Genomic DNA, 12,593 nt, shown 5'->3' on the forward strand with positions numbered 1-12,593 from the left:
AGCTCAGCTGTGCTGGGATCTGGGGAAGACCTGGAACCTGGGGGCTCTTTGCATGTTTAACTCCCACACACTTTGAGGCACATATCAGCACCCCACTTTACAGATGAGAAAAATGATGCTCAGAGGTGCAAAGTGACTTGCCCAAGATCCCATGGCTGGGAAGTGGCCCAGAAAGGCGTCACCCAGGGCCCTGAGCCTCCCCTGGTCCTTCTGCCTGAATCCAATCCATCCTACCCCACTCTGAGTCAAGAGGGGGGAAAGTTCAAAGAAACAAGAAAGAGCCCAGAGCAGGTTTATTTTTCCTTCGATAAATTTTGTACAGAATATATTACATCAGGAGTTCTCAGCTTTCACCAAAAGACCAGAAGTTATTTAACAGTTATGCCCAATGGTTCTGATGGTGGAAGGGAAACTTCTAGAAAGCTTCCTGTGTTGAGAGAGAGGATAATCGTTTAAAGTTGTGGGGGTCTGCCCGTCAGAGGCGTATACTGGGGTCCAGGGCAGGAGGAAAGGAGCGTGGGGGCAACAGGGTGGCCTGGGCTTGGGCGGGCTGGGGCAACCGCCCTACCGGAAGCAGCGCCCATGCCGGCTGGCCAGGACCTGCAAAGGGGACAACAGAGCCAGGACCACAGGGTGCCTCGGGGTCCTGGCTGGTAGGGCCAGCTGGCGTCTCAGCCCTGCCTAAGGGCCTGTAGCTGGTGGGCCACCTTCTCCAGCTCTGCCTCTATGGCCGACAGGCTCTCCAGTTCCTGGTCCTAGGAAAGAACACCAGGGTCATAGAGGGACTGGCCCAGGAGCCTGGGCCACCATCGTGGATTGTGCAGCCAGACTAGCTGTATGGCCTTGGACGCGTAGCTTTGCTTCCCTGAGCCTGGGGGGCCTCTGCGTGCCATGGGGACAGTGATGCCGGCCTGCCGGACTATGGTGCACGAGAATGTGGGGGGAACGGGGGCCCTGACCCCACACTGTCCCTGGTGGCCTCTTCTCCAGGCCCGCTGCCTCCGGAATGATAAGACCTAGCCAGACCATCAGCTCTAATGCATCTTCAGAGCAAAAATTAACATAAAACTCGGTCTTACATAAGATCCGGTCTTACAGTAAAATAAGACTGAGTCTTATATTAATTTTTGCTCCAAAAGACGCATTAGAGCTGATGGTCCGGCTGGGTCTTATTTTCGGGGAAACACGGTATGTGGAAAACAAGGCCTCTGGTACCCTTCAGAGTTCCTCAGTACCCGCTACCCTCACCCCCCACCCAGGCCTAGACTAACGATGGCTCCCAGGTGAGGCCAGGCCTGGGTTTCCGGTCTGCTGCAGGCCTCTCTACCTGGGCAGCATGAGCCTGTAACGCAGGCTGGAGGCTGTGAGAGCTGCCCCGCATCTACCTGCCGATGTACGTCTGGGCCTCAATCCTGGGCCCCAGTGGGCGGGTGGGGGGTGAGCTCTGGTTGACAGGGTGGTCGGGGCATATTCTGTGAGCCGTGTTCTGTGCTCTAGCCTTGGGAAGCTTCCAGCCCCGGAGCTGGGACTGCTGCCCACAAGAGTGTGCCTTTGGACTCACAACACGAGTCGGGGAAGGCCGCTTCCTGGCCTTGACCTGGAAGGGGTGGTCTTCCCGGGGTCCCTGCTGGATGCCAGTCTGCGGAAGCCACCCCCACCCCTAGAACAGCACTGAGCTACAGCTGGGGCTCAGTTCAAGCAGATGGACAGTGGTTGCCATGGACGTAGGGACCTCAGAGCCTTCTGTGTTGGAGTAGCCCCTGGGGCATGAGCTCTGTGACGCTGGGGCTGTTTTCTGAGACCCTTGGGCTGGGTGGGGGAGGCCCACACTGCTCTATGGTCCCCGTTTATCCACCCTGCCGTCCAGGGCTCCCTCTGCTTGTGAAGGGAAGCTGGCAGGCGTCTCAGGGCACCTCACTCTACAGCTGCTGTGGGTGCGGAAGGGCGTGATCAAAAGTGCCCAGCCTTGCTCTGGGTCCAAAAGCTAGGGGTGGGGAACATGTTGCTGTTTCCTGTACCCCATACCCTCCGTCTCCTGAGGACATAGGCACATGACCGCTTCTAGCTCCAGCTGCCGAGAAAGAGCTGTCTCCCTCTCAGGCTGCCCAGACCCTGGTCCCAGACCCACAGAGCGGGGTGGGAATCTGATGAAGGGGCCACCTCCTCTTCTGGGTGGGCAGAGAAGAGCACTGGAGCCAGGGCCTCGGACAGGTCCCAGCCCCCCGCAGGGCCCCAATTCCCAACTGGGCACAGAGGCTGGAACCACAGACCCCCCAAGACCTCCTTCAGCTCTAAGGTTGTGTTGCAGGCCTGCCAGGGACCCCAACTCCCATGCCATCCCTCCTATGGGGCTGTGTCAGTGCACCCCATTGTGCTTCCCAAGAGGCCCTGGGCATGGCCAGGTTTCCCAGTCTTGCGTGTGTCCTGATCATGATAATGAGGTGAGCAGAAAGGATGCCTTACCCCCATTCCAGAAATGGGGAAGTGTTGAGACTCAGAGAAGGAGAATCACCTGCCCAAGGTCACACAGCTAGGAGGAGGCAGAACCCAGGTTTTGTGGCACCCACCTGCTTTCCCCTCCCATTCATGACCAGGCCCGGAGGTCCAGCTGGCCCTGCTCCCACCCTCTTCGGGTTGGGAGGCAGGGCCTGAACCTGGGCGAGGAGGGTGTGCCTGGGCTGCCTGGGGTCCAGGAGAGGACCTGGCTGGACCAAATGCAGGGTCTCCCTGGGATGCCAGCTCTCCCTTAGTGTCCTCTCCTCTCATGCCCTCCCAGCTCTTGGGCCAATGGTACCCTGGGCTTGGGTCCCCCAGGCAGTAGACGGTCCTCTTCAGGCCAGTCCCTGCCAGGTCCTTTAGTTTCCAAGCTCTCCATCCAAAGCTCCAAGCTGCACCCATTACTCCCGTGTCCTGCTCCCAAACCTGCAGGGGCTCCCTGTTGCCTTCAGGATGGAGTCCCCACCCAGCACCTCGGGGGGTTGGCTCAGCTTACCACCTCTCCTGCTTCCATGCACTGATCTGAACACTTCCTGTCTCCTGTCTGCCTGCCCTCCAGCTTGACTGGGTGCCCTCCTTGAGCTGGGGTTCACTCCCCGCCCTGCCTGATATGCCCTGTCTCCTACCCCTTCCCAGCTCTGCCCCAAGCCCAGGCCTTTGGGGAGCGTCCAAGAACCCCCTGTCTGAGTGTCTCTCCAGTCCCAGGCTCCAAGGGGACTGTGTCCTCCCAGTGGGGCAGGGGCCACACATCTGAGTGCAGCTGGCCCTCCTCCCCCAGCTGGGCCAACACCCCTGGGGCCGGCTCCCGCTCCATACCAACCTCTGGTCTGCGGTTGGCGCTGCCCTCCTCCTCTTTCTTCTCCTCTGGGTAGCCACGCGCCTGGAGGGGCAGGCCTGCCTCCACACTGTCCTCGCGGGAGGACGGCCTCCAGCCTCGTCGCAGCTGCATCCCTGGGCCCCTGAAGCCGTAGCCCTGATCCCGGAAGGAGAGCTTCATGGAGCGGTCAGGGTCGTCCTCCTCGTCCTCCCTGTCCAGCCGCTTCTCGGCCGTCAGCTCGTTGGCCAGCTGGTCCATCTTGCTCCATCGCTTGGCATCTTCCCACTCCTCGGAGAGTCGCTCCTCCTCCTCCTGCGCCAGCGGCCCGCTCTTCCCGCCCCGGAAGGGGCCTTGAGGGGCCTCTGCCATCTCCTCCTCCTCCTGCCGGGACCGCTCCCGCTCCCCCTTCCCTTCGGGGGGCTGAGCTTCCTCAGCCCCAGTCTTCCCGGCTCCATCCACAGCCATAGCCTCGGACCAACCTGGAGCAGGTGGTGGACAAGAGCAGATGAGGGAGGGATTGCCGCCCTCCCCGCCCCGGCCACTCCCCAGGGACCTCTGTGTTGGACCACAGACCCTGCGCTCTAGGTCCAGCTCAGCTTCTTCACGATGAGTTCTGCTTGGAAAAAGCCATCTCGACACCACGCTTTGCAAGACCCTCTCAGAGCTCAGAGGGGTGGGTTGGCTGGAGCCTGCCTCTTCCTTTAGCTCTCTCACCTCTGAAGCCCATGATTCCGGGGTCACCTAGCTAGGCAGGGAGGAAAGACCCTGAAAAGGCCCTCAGGAGGAGCCAGGGTCCCTTCTAAACCCTGGTTGAAGCTGACAATTGTCCCCAGACAAGCCTGTTCCCACCTGTCATGCTGTCCCTCTATTCCCAAAGCCTACTCACCTACCCTACAAAGCCTTCTAGCTTCCTGGATTTAGGGGGGAGGGTCTATGTGGAACACTGGAGATGCATAGTTTTGGAGTCTGACAAACCTGGGTTGGACTATTAGCTTTTACTGTAATTTAGCTATGTGACCTTGGGCAAATTACCTAACCTCTCTGAGCCTTAGTTTCCCATCTGAAAATGGAGGTAATACTTACTTTCAGGGTTGTTGTGAAAGTGGAATGAGATTATGGGTGAGGTTCCCCTCCCATCTGTGCCCCCCTCCCACATATCTGTTGAGGTCTCAGACAGTATGTACTCTCACCGCTCTGGGTCTCCTTGTAGCCGAGGCTCGGGTGGGGGTTAAGGACGGCGGTAGGGCCGTCTTCCTCGGGGACGACCTTCTCTCCAGCCTCTGCGGCCTCCTCGTCCTCTTCTCTCCTGGCCTGCTGCCCTTGCTCTGCACCCAGGCTCTTCTCTTTGTCCACCAGACCCTGGGAGGGGCCCTCGCTGGCCCCCTCGACCTGTGGGCCTGGGTGTCTCTGGCTGGGGAGGCTGGCTGGAGGGTGAGTGTTGGCAGCTTCCTCCTCCACCTCGGACCCCTGCCCGGGCTCTGGGGAGACCTGGGGCCTGGCTCCATCTGTATCTTCGGCGTTCGTCTCCACCTCATTAGCATCTCCTCTTTTCTCCGCAGCATCTTTGGAGGGCACCTCTTCTGTCCCCTCTACAGAAACAACAGAGCCAAGTCAGGCCCTGAGGACCAGGCTGCACGCGGAGTCTCCCCAGAGCCCAATTTCAGATCTTAGTCCTTCTCTCGCTTCACTGCCCACAAGCCCAACCTAAGACATCCATGGAGAATTAGGATTACCCTCTCCATGCCTGGGTTTGACCTGAGCACAACTGGATTGTGTTTCTTTGTAATTCTACCTCTTAAAGAAGGGTGTGATTTAAAAAAAAAATGACCCAAGATTGAGCTCTGAATTGAAAATTAGGACATCAGCTGAATTGCTGTGTGATCTTGGGCAAGTTCCTTAACCTCTCTGTGTAAGAGGCACCATTAACTGTGACTCCATTCTCCCTTCCACATGGGGCTTCTCTGTCTTGAGTGTCCTGTGACGGTGCTCAATTCCTCAATATTTGTAGGGTTTCATTAAAAGGTATTGCGACTGTAAAAGACTTTCCCGTCCCTAGAATGGCTACTGTAGAACAAAGCACTACCTACAACATCCCACCATTTGACTCCAGGACTCCAGGTGGAAGTTCTCCCATCCCATTTACAGAAACTCAAACTGATCCTCACAAAGGTCAGGAGACCCATCCGTGCTCACGTAGTCTGTAGGGCTGAGCCTTGAACGCAAGCTTCCGAAGGCCAAGTGCAGGGTACTCTTTGTGCTGACACGTGGCTGCTTCCCTCATTGAAGCGCGCGCACACACACGCTGTTCCCCCTCCCGCAGCCCATGGCAGACATCCACAGTTATCCTGACACTTTCTCATGGCGCCAGCATGTGGGATTCCACACCATGCCCCAAGGAGCCACTGGGGCAACAGCCCCGGCCAATATGAGGGTACTTGGGCAGGCTTCCCTCTCAGCCCCAGGTGGAAGACATTGAGATCCCAGCCCTGGAGTGTCGGCCTCTGTGGGGAGCAGATGGGACAGTGAGACAGACCTAGCTTCACATCTCCTATTATGCCTTGGATAAGGTACTTCCCTTCTCTGAGCCTCAGTTTCCCCCATGTGTAAATGGAAGGAAATAATAGCGACCTTATAGGGCGAAAAGGTGGGGCCTCCTGCCTCCTAGGAATCCTCCATTTATCCTAAGTGCTGTTATTATCTCCTCCCTCCCCTGGTCTCTGGCCAGACGGGCCAGCACTGACCCTTTAGCTCGGCCTGGCTGTTGTGCTTCTCAAGAACCTCTGAGAGTTCATCTTCAAAACTGCTGTGTTTCTTCTGCTCATGGGCCCTCTCCTTGGCACCTGGTATGAGAGACGGAGAGAAAAGCCCCTTTTGGTCTGAGCCGGCCTGTGTCTGTGAGAGGGAACCCCTGCAGCTCCTTATCTGTACACTGTGCACATCACGTTCCCACCCCCCTTCCCGATGACAGACTGAGGGGGTGAGAACTCGGGGATGGGGGAGACGTGGTTGCTCCTGCCCCCTCCTAGCTGGGGTCCATCAGGCAGCCATACCCCCTCTGCAGACTCAGTGCCTCACCTAGGAAATGAGAAGAAGCCTTCCCTGCTGCCTCCCAGAGCAACAAAGGCTCAGAGGGAGCTGACGGTCCCAGAGGCAGAGGCACAGAAGGGGCCCCTCAGAACCTGGCTGATAGCTAAGGGAGGAAAACAGCGACTGCTTATCCCCTCATGGGGGATCTTGATTCAGGCAACCCCTGCTCCCCCTGGAACCCCTAAATCCAGGCCCTTGGGAGAAAGCCAAGCACATGCCTGAGTCCACGCCCAGGGTTGGCACCTGCTGCCATGATACAGAGACCCCTCTCCCTGCATCAGCCTGAGGCTGCTGCTGCCTCCTCTGACTGTCCCCACCCACCAGATGACGGCCTCTTGCCCAGGCCAACTTGCGGCTGGTCATGATGTTTTTCCATCATAATGAGTCTGTGGAATGGCCAGAGGAGCCCGACACAGTGGCTGTGCGCCAGGGAGTATGCCCAGAGGAAAAATATCCTCCCTGCCACCTAGTCTTAAAAGTGCCCTCACTGCAGTGGCTGAACTCCCGAGACCACAGTGTATTAGGAGAGCTGCAGCTCATCTTGGCATGTCCCTAACTCACTGTGTGACCTTGGGCAAGACACTCAACCTCTCTGGGCCTTGATCGCTTTAACAATATCAATGGCACATTGGACCAGGTGGTGTGGAGGACCCCACCTTTCCACTCTGTAGTTGAAAGGCACTAACTGAGCATCAGAGAGAAACAGGACCTGCTCGACCTTCCACCCTGATTTCCTGACTGTCAGTCACTGGAATTTATCCCGATTCATGTGCAGTGCCTGGAAATACCTTGGAGAGCAAGGTCTTGGAGCTCTTTCAGCAAATTCTGATGTCGCAGGATTGAGAGGATCCGTTCATCTGTGGTGAAGGAGAATGATTATGGTTTATTTCCAAAGAACAGAAGAGAAAGATTGTCATCCATATTTTCAGCTGAGCACAAGGATTTTATTCTGGAAACTCAAAGCCTGGGTGGCAGCTGTGAGATTGGGTCTTGAGATTAACACTTTTGAAATGACCTCCTTTCCAAGGTGTCAATCAGTTTTCTACTACTTCAGAAAGGTCAGTCACTGTCCCAGCACCCAGACCTGGGCGGAGATGGCAGCCCTCAGGTGAGGTAGGAGTGTCTCCAAACACAACACGTCTCCCCATCTCCATGCCTTTGCTCGTGCTGTCGGCTCCACCTAGAGTCCCCTTTCATCCTTTTTCTCCCTGTGGGTTTCCAACTTTCCTCGAACACCCAACCCCAATGCTAATGTTGGCTCCACCCAACAGCTGGTCAAACTTGACTGCCTGCTTGGCAAAGCTTTTTCCTCCTCCTGCCCACCCATGATGCTCCTACATTCATCACATATCTACAGGGTATCTACCAGGTGCCAGCAGCTGTTCCTGGCATGGGGGATATAGCACACAAAATCCTTGTCATAGGGAGCTCACATTCTGGTGGCTTGCTGTTCCAGCCCCAGTTTCATTTTGCCCCAAATCCCAGCTAATTGTGTTCATATTTGTTCCCTCTGCTAGTCTGTAAGCTCCAAGCGCATGGGGCCTGTGACCCCTTCATCTCCCTGTGCCCCTCAGACTGTAGCACAGGCATGGACACAGCAGGAACTTGGTCAGTGGCCATTGGATTAAACTGTTCAATTCCATCAAACCCATGTCCTAACCACTCAGCCCAGCAGGCAGCAGCTCCTCACCCCCAGCCCCTCACCCCCAGCTCCTCACCCCCCAGCCCCTCACCCCCAAATCCTCTCCCCCAGCCCCTCACCCCAAGCCCCTCACCCACAAATCCTCACCCCAGCCCCTCACCCCAAATCCTCACCCCAGCCCCTCACCCCAAGCCCCTCACCCACAAATCCTCACCCCAGCCCCTCACCCCCAGCCCCTCACACCCCAGCCCCCACCCCAGCTCCTCACCCCCAGCCCCTCACCCCAGCCCCTCACCCCCAGCCCCTCACCCCCAGCCCCTCACCCCAGCCCCTCACACCCCAGTCCCCACCCCAGCTCCTCACCCCAGCTCCTCACCCCAGCTCCTCACCCCAGCCCCTCACCCCCAGCCCCCACCCCAGCTCCTCACCCCAGCTCCTCACCCCCAGCCCCTCCCCCCACCCCCACACCCCCAGCCCCTCACCCCCCACCCCCCCACCCCCAGCTCCTCACCCCCAGCCCCTCACCCCCAGCCTGGCCCGTACCTCCTCGGAGTGTCTCCACACACTCCTGGCTCACAGGCATGGGGCTGGGCTTGGACAGTGTGTCAGAGATGACCTCAACGATGCACTTCATCACCTGGGAAGAAAGTAGGGCAGGTTGGGGCCGGCTTGGGCATGGGACTCAGGCCCTGGAGGCTCCAGAGCAAATTTCTAATGAGAACATAAGGGTGTTAGCTTTCTCTTCAGGAGTCCATGGAGGCCTGGCTCAGGGGCACAGCTCTGCTTCCTCAGCCAGACAATAATAGCAATGAGAAGAGAAAAGCCTTATATGGTGCTAATCATGTGCCAGGCACTCCCATCACCTGGCTAGCAGGTGCCCCTCTAGGTGGGTACCACAGAGTATTAGGAGAGCTGCAGCTCATCTCAGCATGTTCGTAACTCACTGTGTGACATTGGGCAAGACACTGAACCTCTCTGGGCCTTGATCTCTTTAACAATATCCATGGCAGATTGGACCAGGTGACATGGAGGACCCCACCTTTCCATTCTCTAATTGAAAGAAAATAACTGAGCATCAGAGAGAAATAGACCGTTTCATCCCCAAGTGCTTCTCTATAGATGGGGAAGCTGCTCCTGGGCATCAGACACATGTCTTGCAAAAGTACTTCAGTCTTGCAGATGCCTCAAAGGTTAGCCGTCTCCAGGAAGCCTTTCTGGACTGCCCAGAGGAGAACAAAGACCTTCCCTGGCTCTACCCTGTCTGGAAACCGGACTTGGATCAGTCTTTTAACATCCCCGGTGTTGTCACATGTAGGAAGTGACAGCCTCATGGTCTGGCTCCATATTCACTCGGGATAAATCCCCTGGCTGGATATGGGGACACATCAGCTACATCTGGGTGTCCATTCCAGGCCAACAGCAGCCATATCCTGACAGTCTTGCCCACTGCCCAGCAAGGTGCTGTGAGTAACCAGGCACCTGATAAATAGATATTTGAAGATGGTGCCAATTGTAGTGTGGTATCCTAGCTGTGTTGTCTTGGGTATGTGACTTGACCTCTTTGAGCCTCAGTTTCCTTATCTGTAAAATGGGAGTGAGAAGAACTTCCTAACTCCCCTCCCAGGGCGATAAGGCACAAATGAGAAAACACTATAAAACGTGAAGTGCCACACACACCCAGGGAGGGATACACAACTCCTAACCTGCTTCAGCTGTCTAGAGCCAGGAGGAGCAGGAGGTGTCAGACATGCATCCGGCAATACTGGGAGGGAGGGAGGGGGTGGAAGGCTGCCTATGGGATGCCAAGGCAACCTGTCCAAGGATCCAGGATGGCAGACTGGCAAATAAGCTCTACAGTTGTCAGAGCATCCTAGGATGGAACATTCAGGTCCTAACCAGCTGTTCCGGTGCCCCTAACCCCAGGCTGTGAGTACTACATGGTAACCAAAGCGTCTCCCCTAAGGGATCTGGCAAGGAGGGCCCTGCAGCCTGTACCTTATATCTCCATGCAACCCCAGACCTTGCAATGGGAATATCAGAATAACCACCTGTCCATGAGGATGGATTGTGGGAGAGAGGAATTGGATATGGGTCCCAAGAACAATGGGGAGATCAAGAAGGGAAGCTCTAGAAATAAGTGCCCATTTACTGAGGACTTACTATGTACCGGGCACCGCACATCTATGATTCCTACTCCTCACAACTCCCCTCGAGGGAAATATTAGAGATGGGAAAAGGAGAAGCTCAGAGAAGTTAAGGAATTTCTCCAAGACCACACAGCTACAATGAATGGTAGAGGTTTAAATACAGGCCTGTCTGCAACTATCGAATAGGAAATATAATTAAGTAAATTGAGGTTGAAATTGCTTTGAGGCTTTGGTTTTTAACCATAGCCTCTCTGGAATGGAAGAAAACAGCTCCTGGAAAGGTGGGGAGTAGAACTTTCTCTGACTCTCAAATGGAGCTATCTGTGAGCACCAGAGACTAGAAACACAGCCTCGCCACAGACATGAACAAATTTCAAGTATACACCCAACATGGAGTGTCTCTTGCTGGCTAAGAACCCCTCCACTGGTGTCTCCTAAGTCTCTTTCCTGGGTGACATCCACCATCACTGCTAACTGGCCGGGACCCTGGGTGCAGAGGCCATGACCAAGAATGTTTTTCCTTGTGGCCCTTTGGGACAGCTGGAGCTTGAGTGCCTGTGGGTGGGGGTGGAGCATCACTGGCAGATCCGTGGGGGGAGGGGAATGGCAGCAAAGGGGGAGGCCAGAACCAGGCAGGTGAAGACCATCCTCAAAGGTCTATGGACAACTACGACCACAGGGAAGCCACGGCCAGCAGCCCTCAGTGGTCATGCCAGATTCAGAATGTTCAAGACGGTGGACCTGGCACCTCAGCCCAGCAAGCAAGACACAGGCCCCGTTGGGCTGCAGACTCAGCTCAGAGGAAGCTGGGGAAGTCCCCCCAGCAGGACAGCAGGGCAATCAAGCAATCTTTGATATCTTCTTTTGCAAGCTGTCCCCAGGCTCAGCAGCCGCAGTGCTGGCTCTTGGCTTTATGCCAAACTCACTCCTGCAGCTGCCCAAGAACAGGATGTGAGGCATCCACTGGGGCCTCCTACCCCCCATCCCGGGACATCTCCGCACCCCTCCTTACCTCGGTGTCCCCTTTATTCATAGGGCTGTTCACAGGGAGGGCAGTGACTGGGAAGAAAAAGAGAGAGACCTGGGGTCACTTCTCTGCTCTCAGGGGAGAGCCCAGCCCTTCCCGACCAGGTTCATCGGGGGTCTATTCACCTCTGTGCTCCCCCTCAAAACTGCCCCCACCCAAATTAGATGCCAGAGCTAATTTTGTTTCTATTCCCCGACTGCTGCTCCCAAGGGGTGTCTCCCAGAGGCTTCACTGAAAGCCTTAACCCTCCCCTTTGGGAAAGTGTCTGCTCTGGAGGGGCTGTGGGAGCTGAAGGCAAGTGTTGTGAAAACAAGGCCAAGGGCTGAATAGGATTGGGGTTGGGGAGAATGCAGGGAGAGATCCCAGAGGTGAGGAAAAAGGAAAAAGAGATGGAGGAGAATTGTGAGAGGTGATACTGAGAGGCAGAAGTCAAGAGCAGAAAGACACGGAGAGCGGGAGGATGGAAAAGGGATAGAGGTGAGAGGGGGAGCCAGCAGCAGCCCTCCCATCTCCCCCAATGACCTTGGCCAGCCACGGCAAGGAGCCGGCGTTGGCCCTGATGCAGCTCAGACGCCGAACCCAACATGAGGTGCAGGCACCAAGGGGCCCTGCCTCGCGGGGTTGGGAGTCGTGCCCAAAGAGTCCGGTCTGCAGGTGCTGGGCGGAGGACGTTTTGTGGGGCCAGGAATTAGGAGGAGGCGCTGTCCGCGGTGCTGAAAACTCGCCGTGCTGGAGGGGAGGTGTGGAGGGGCTCGCGGCGCGGCGTGGTGCCTGGACCTCAGCGCGGGCGGGACAAGAGCAGGCACGGATGGGCAGTGGGACCCAGGGCCCTGTCCCCCGAGACTCCGCGCTCGCTCACCTTGCCCGGCGCAGAGCAGAAGCGCCAGGACAGCGGCGGAGCGCATGGCGAACCCGGGGCGCCGAGCAGCTGGCGGTCTGGGGCTGGGCACGGCGGGCAGGCGAGCGAGGAGTGGCTGGACCGGCGGGGCAAGGCGGGTTACCGCGGCGTTTGTGCGGGGATGGGGGTCGCAGCGTCCCTGTGTACGTCCGTCCGTCGGTCCGCCCACCAGCCTCGCTGCACTGAGTTCGGATACTTCAGCAGCAGCAGTAGCCGCGCTCGCGCGCGCCTGGCTTATATACCGCCCCCAACCCCGGAAATGACGTCATCGGGCCGCCCCTGGCCCTTTTCTCCACCCCGCTGAGGGTCCCGCCGCACTTCGCTCCATCGGCAGCCTTACCTCTCTTGCTTCTGGTCCCGGCGGCTCGCACCTAGTGGGTCAGGTTATGAGGCGCGTATTTGGCTTCCAGGAGGTGCCATGGGAGGCTCGGCTGCTCCTCCACCCCTCGACGGCTCCACCGACTTGCTGTGTGTCGGGT

General features: G+C 57.2%; 1 protein-coding gene across 1 annotated transcript; it reads right to left on the reverse strand.

Moving 5' to 3' along the window:
* Positions 1-278: 278 nt before the first annotated feature.
* Positions 279-12,333, reverse strand: CHGA (chromogranin A). Its single transcript, XM_019745396.2, has 8 exons — positions 12,076-12,333; positions 11,202-11,248; positions 8,586-8,679; positions 7,189-7,257; positions 6,055-6,153; positions 4,504-4,902; positions 3,317-3,792; positions 279-755 (listed from the first exon to the last, which is right to left on the reverse strand). The coding sequence occupies exons 1-8, from the start codon at positions 12,119-12,121 to the stop codon at positions 672-674; spliced, it is 1,314 nt and encodes a 437-aa protein (XP_019600955.2). The 5' UTR covers positions 12,122-12,333; the 3' UTR covers positions 279-671.
* Positions 12,334-12,593: the final 260 nt, after the last annotated feature.

This window comes from Rhinolophus sinicus, linkage group LG03, assembly GCF_036562045.2.
Source record: "Rhinolophus sinicus isolate RSC01 linkage group LG03, ASM3656204v1, whole genome shotgun sequence".
NCBI lineage: Eukaryota > Metazoa > Chordata > Mammalia > Chiroptera > Rhinolophidae > Rhinolophus > Rhinolophus sinicus.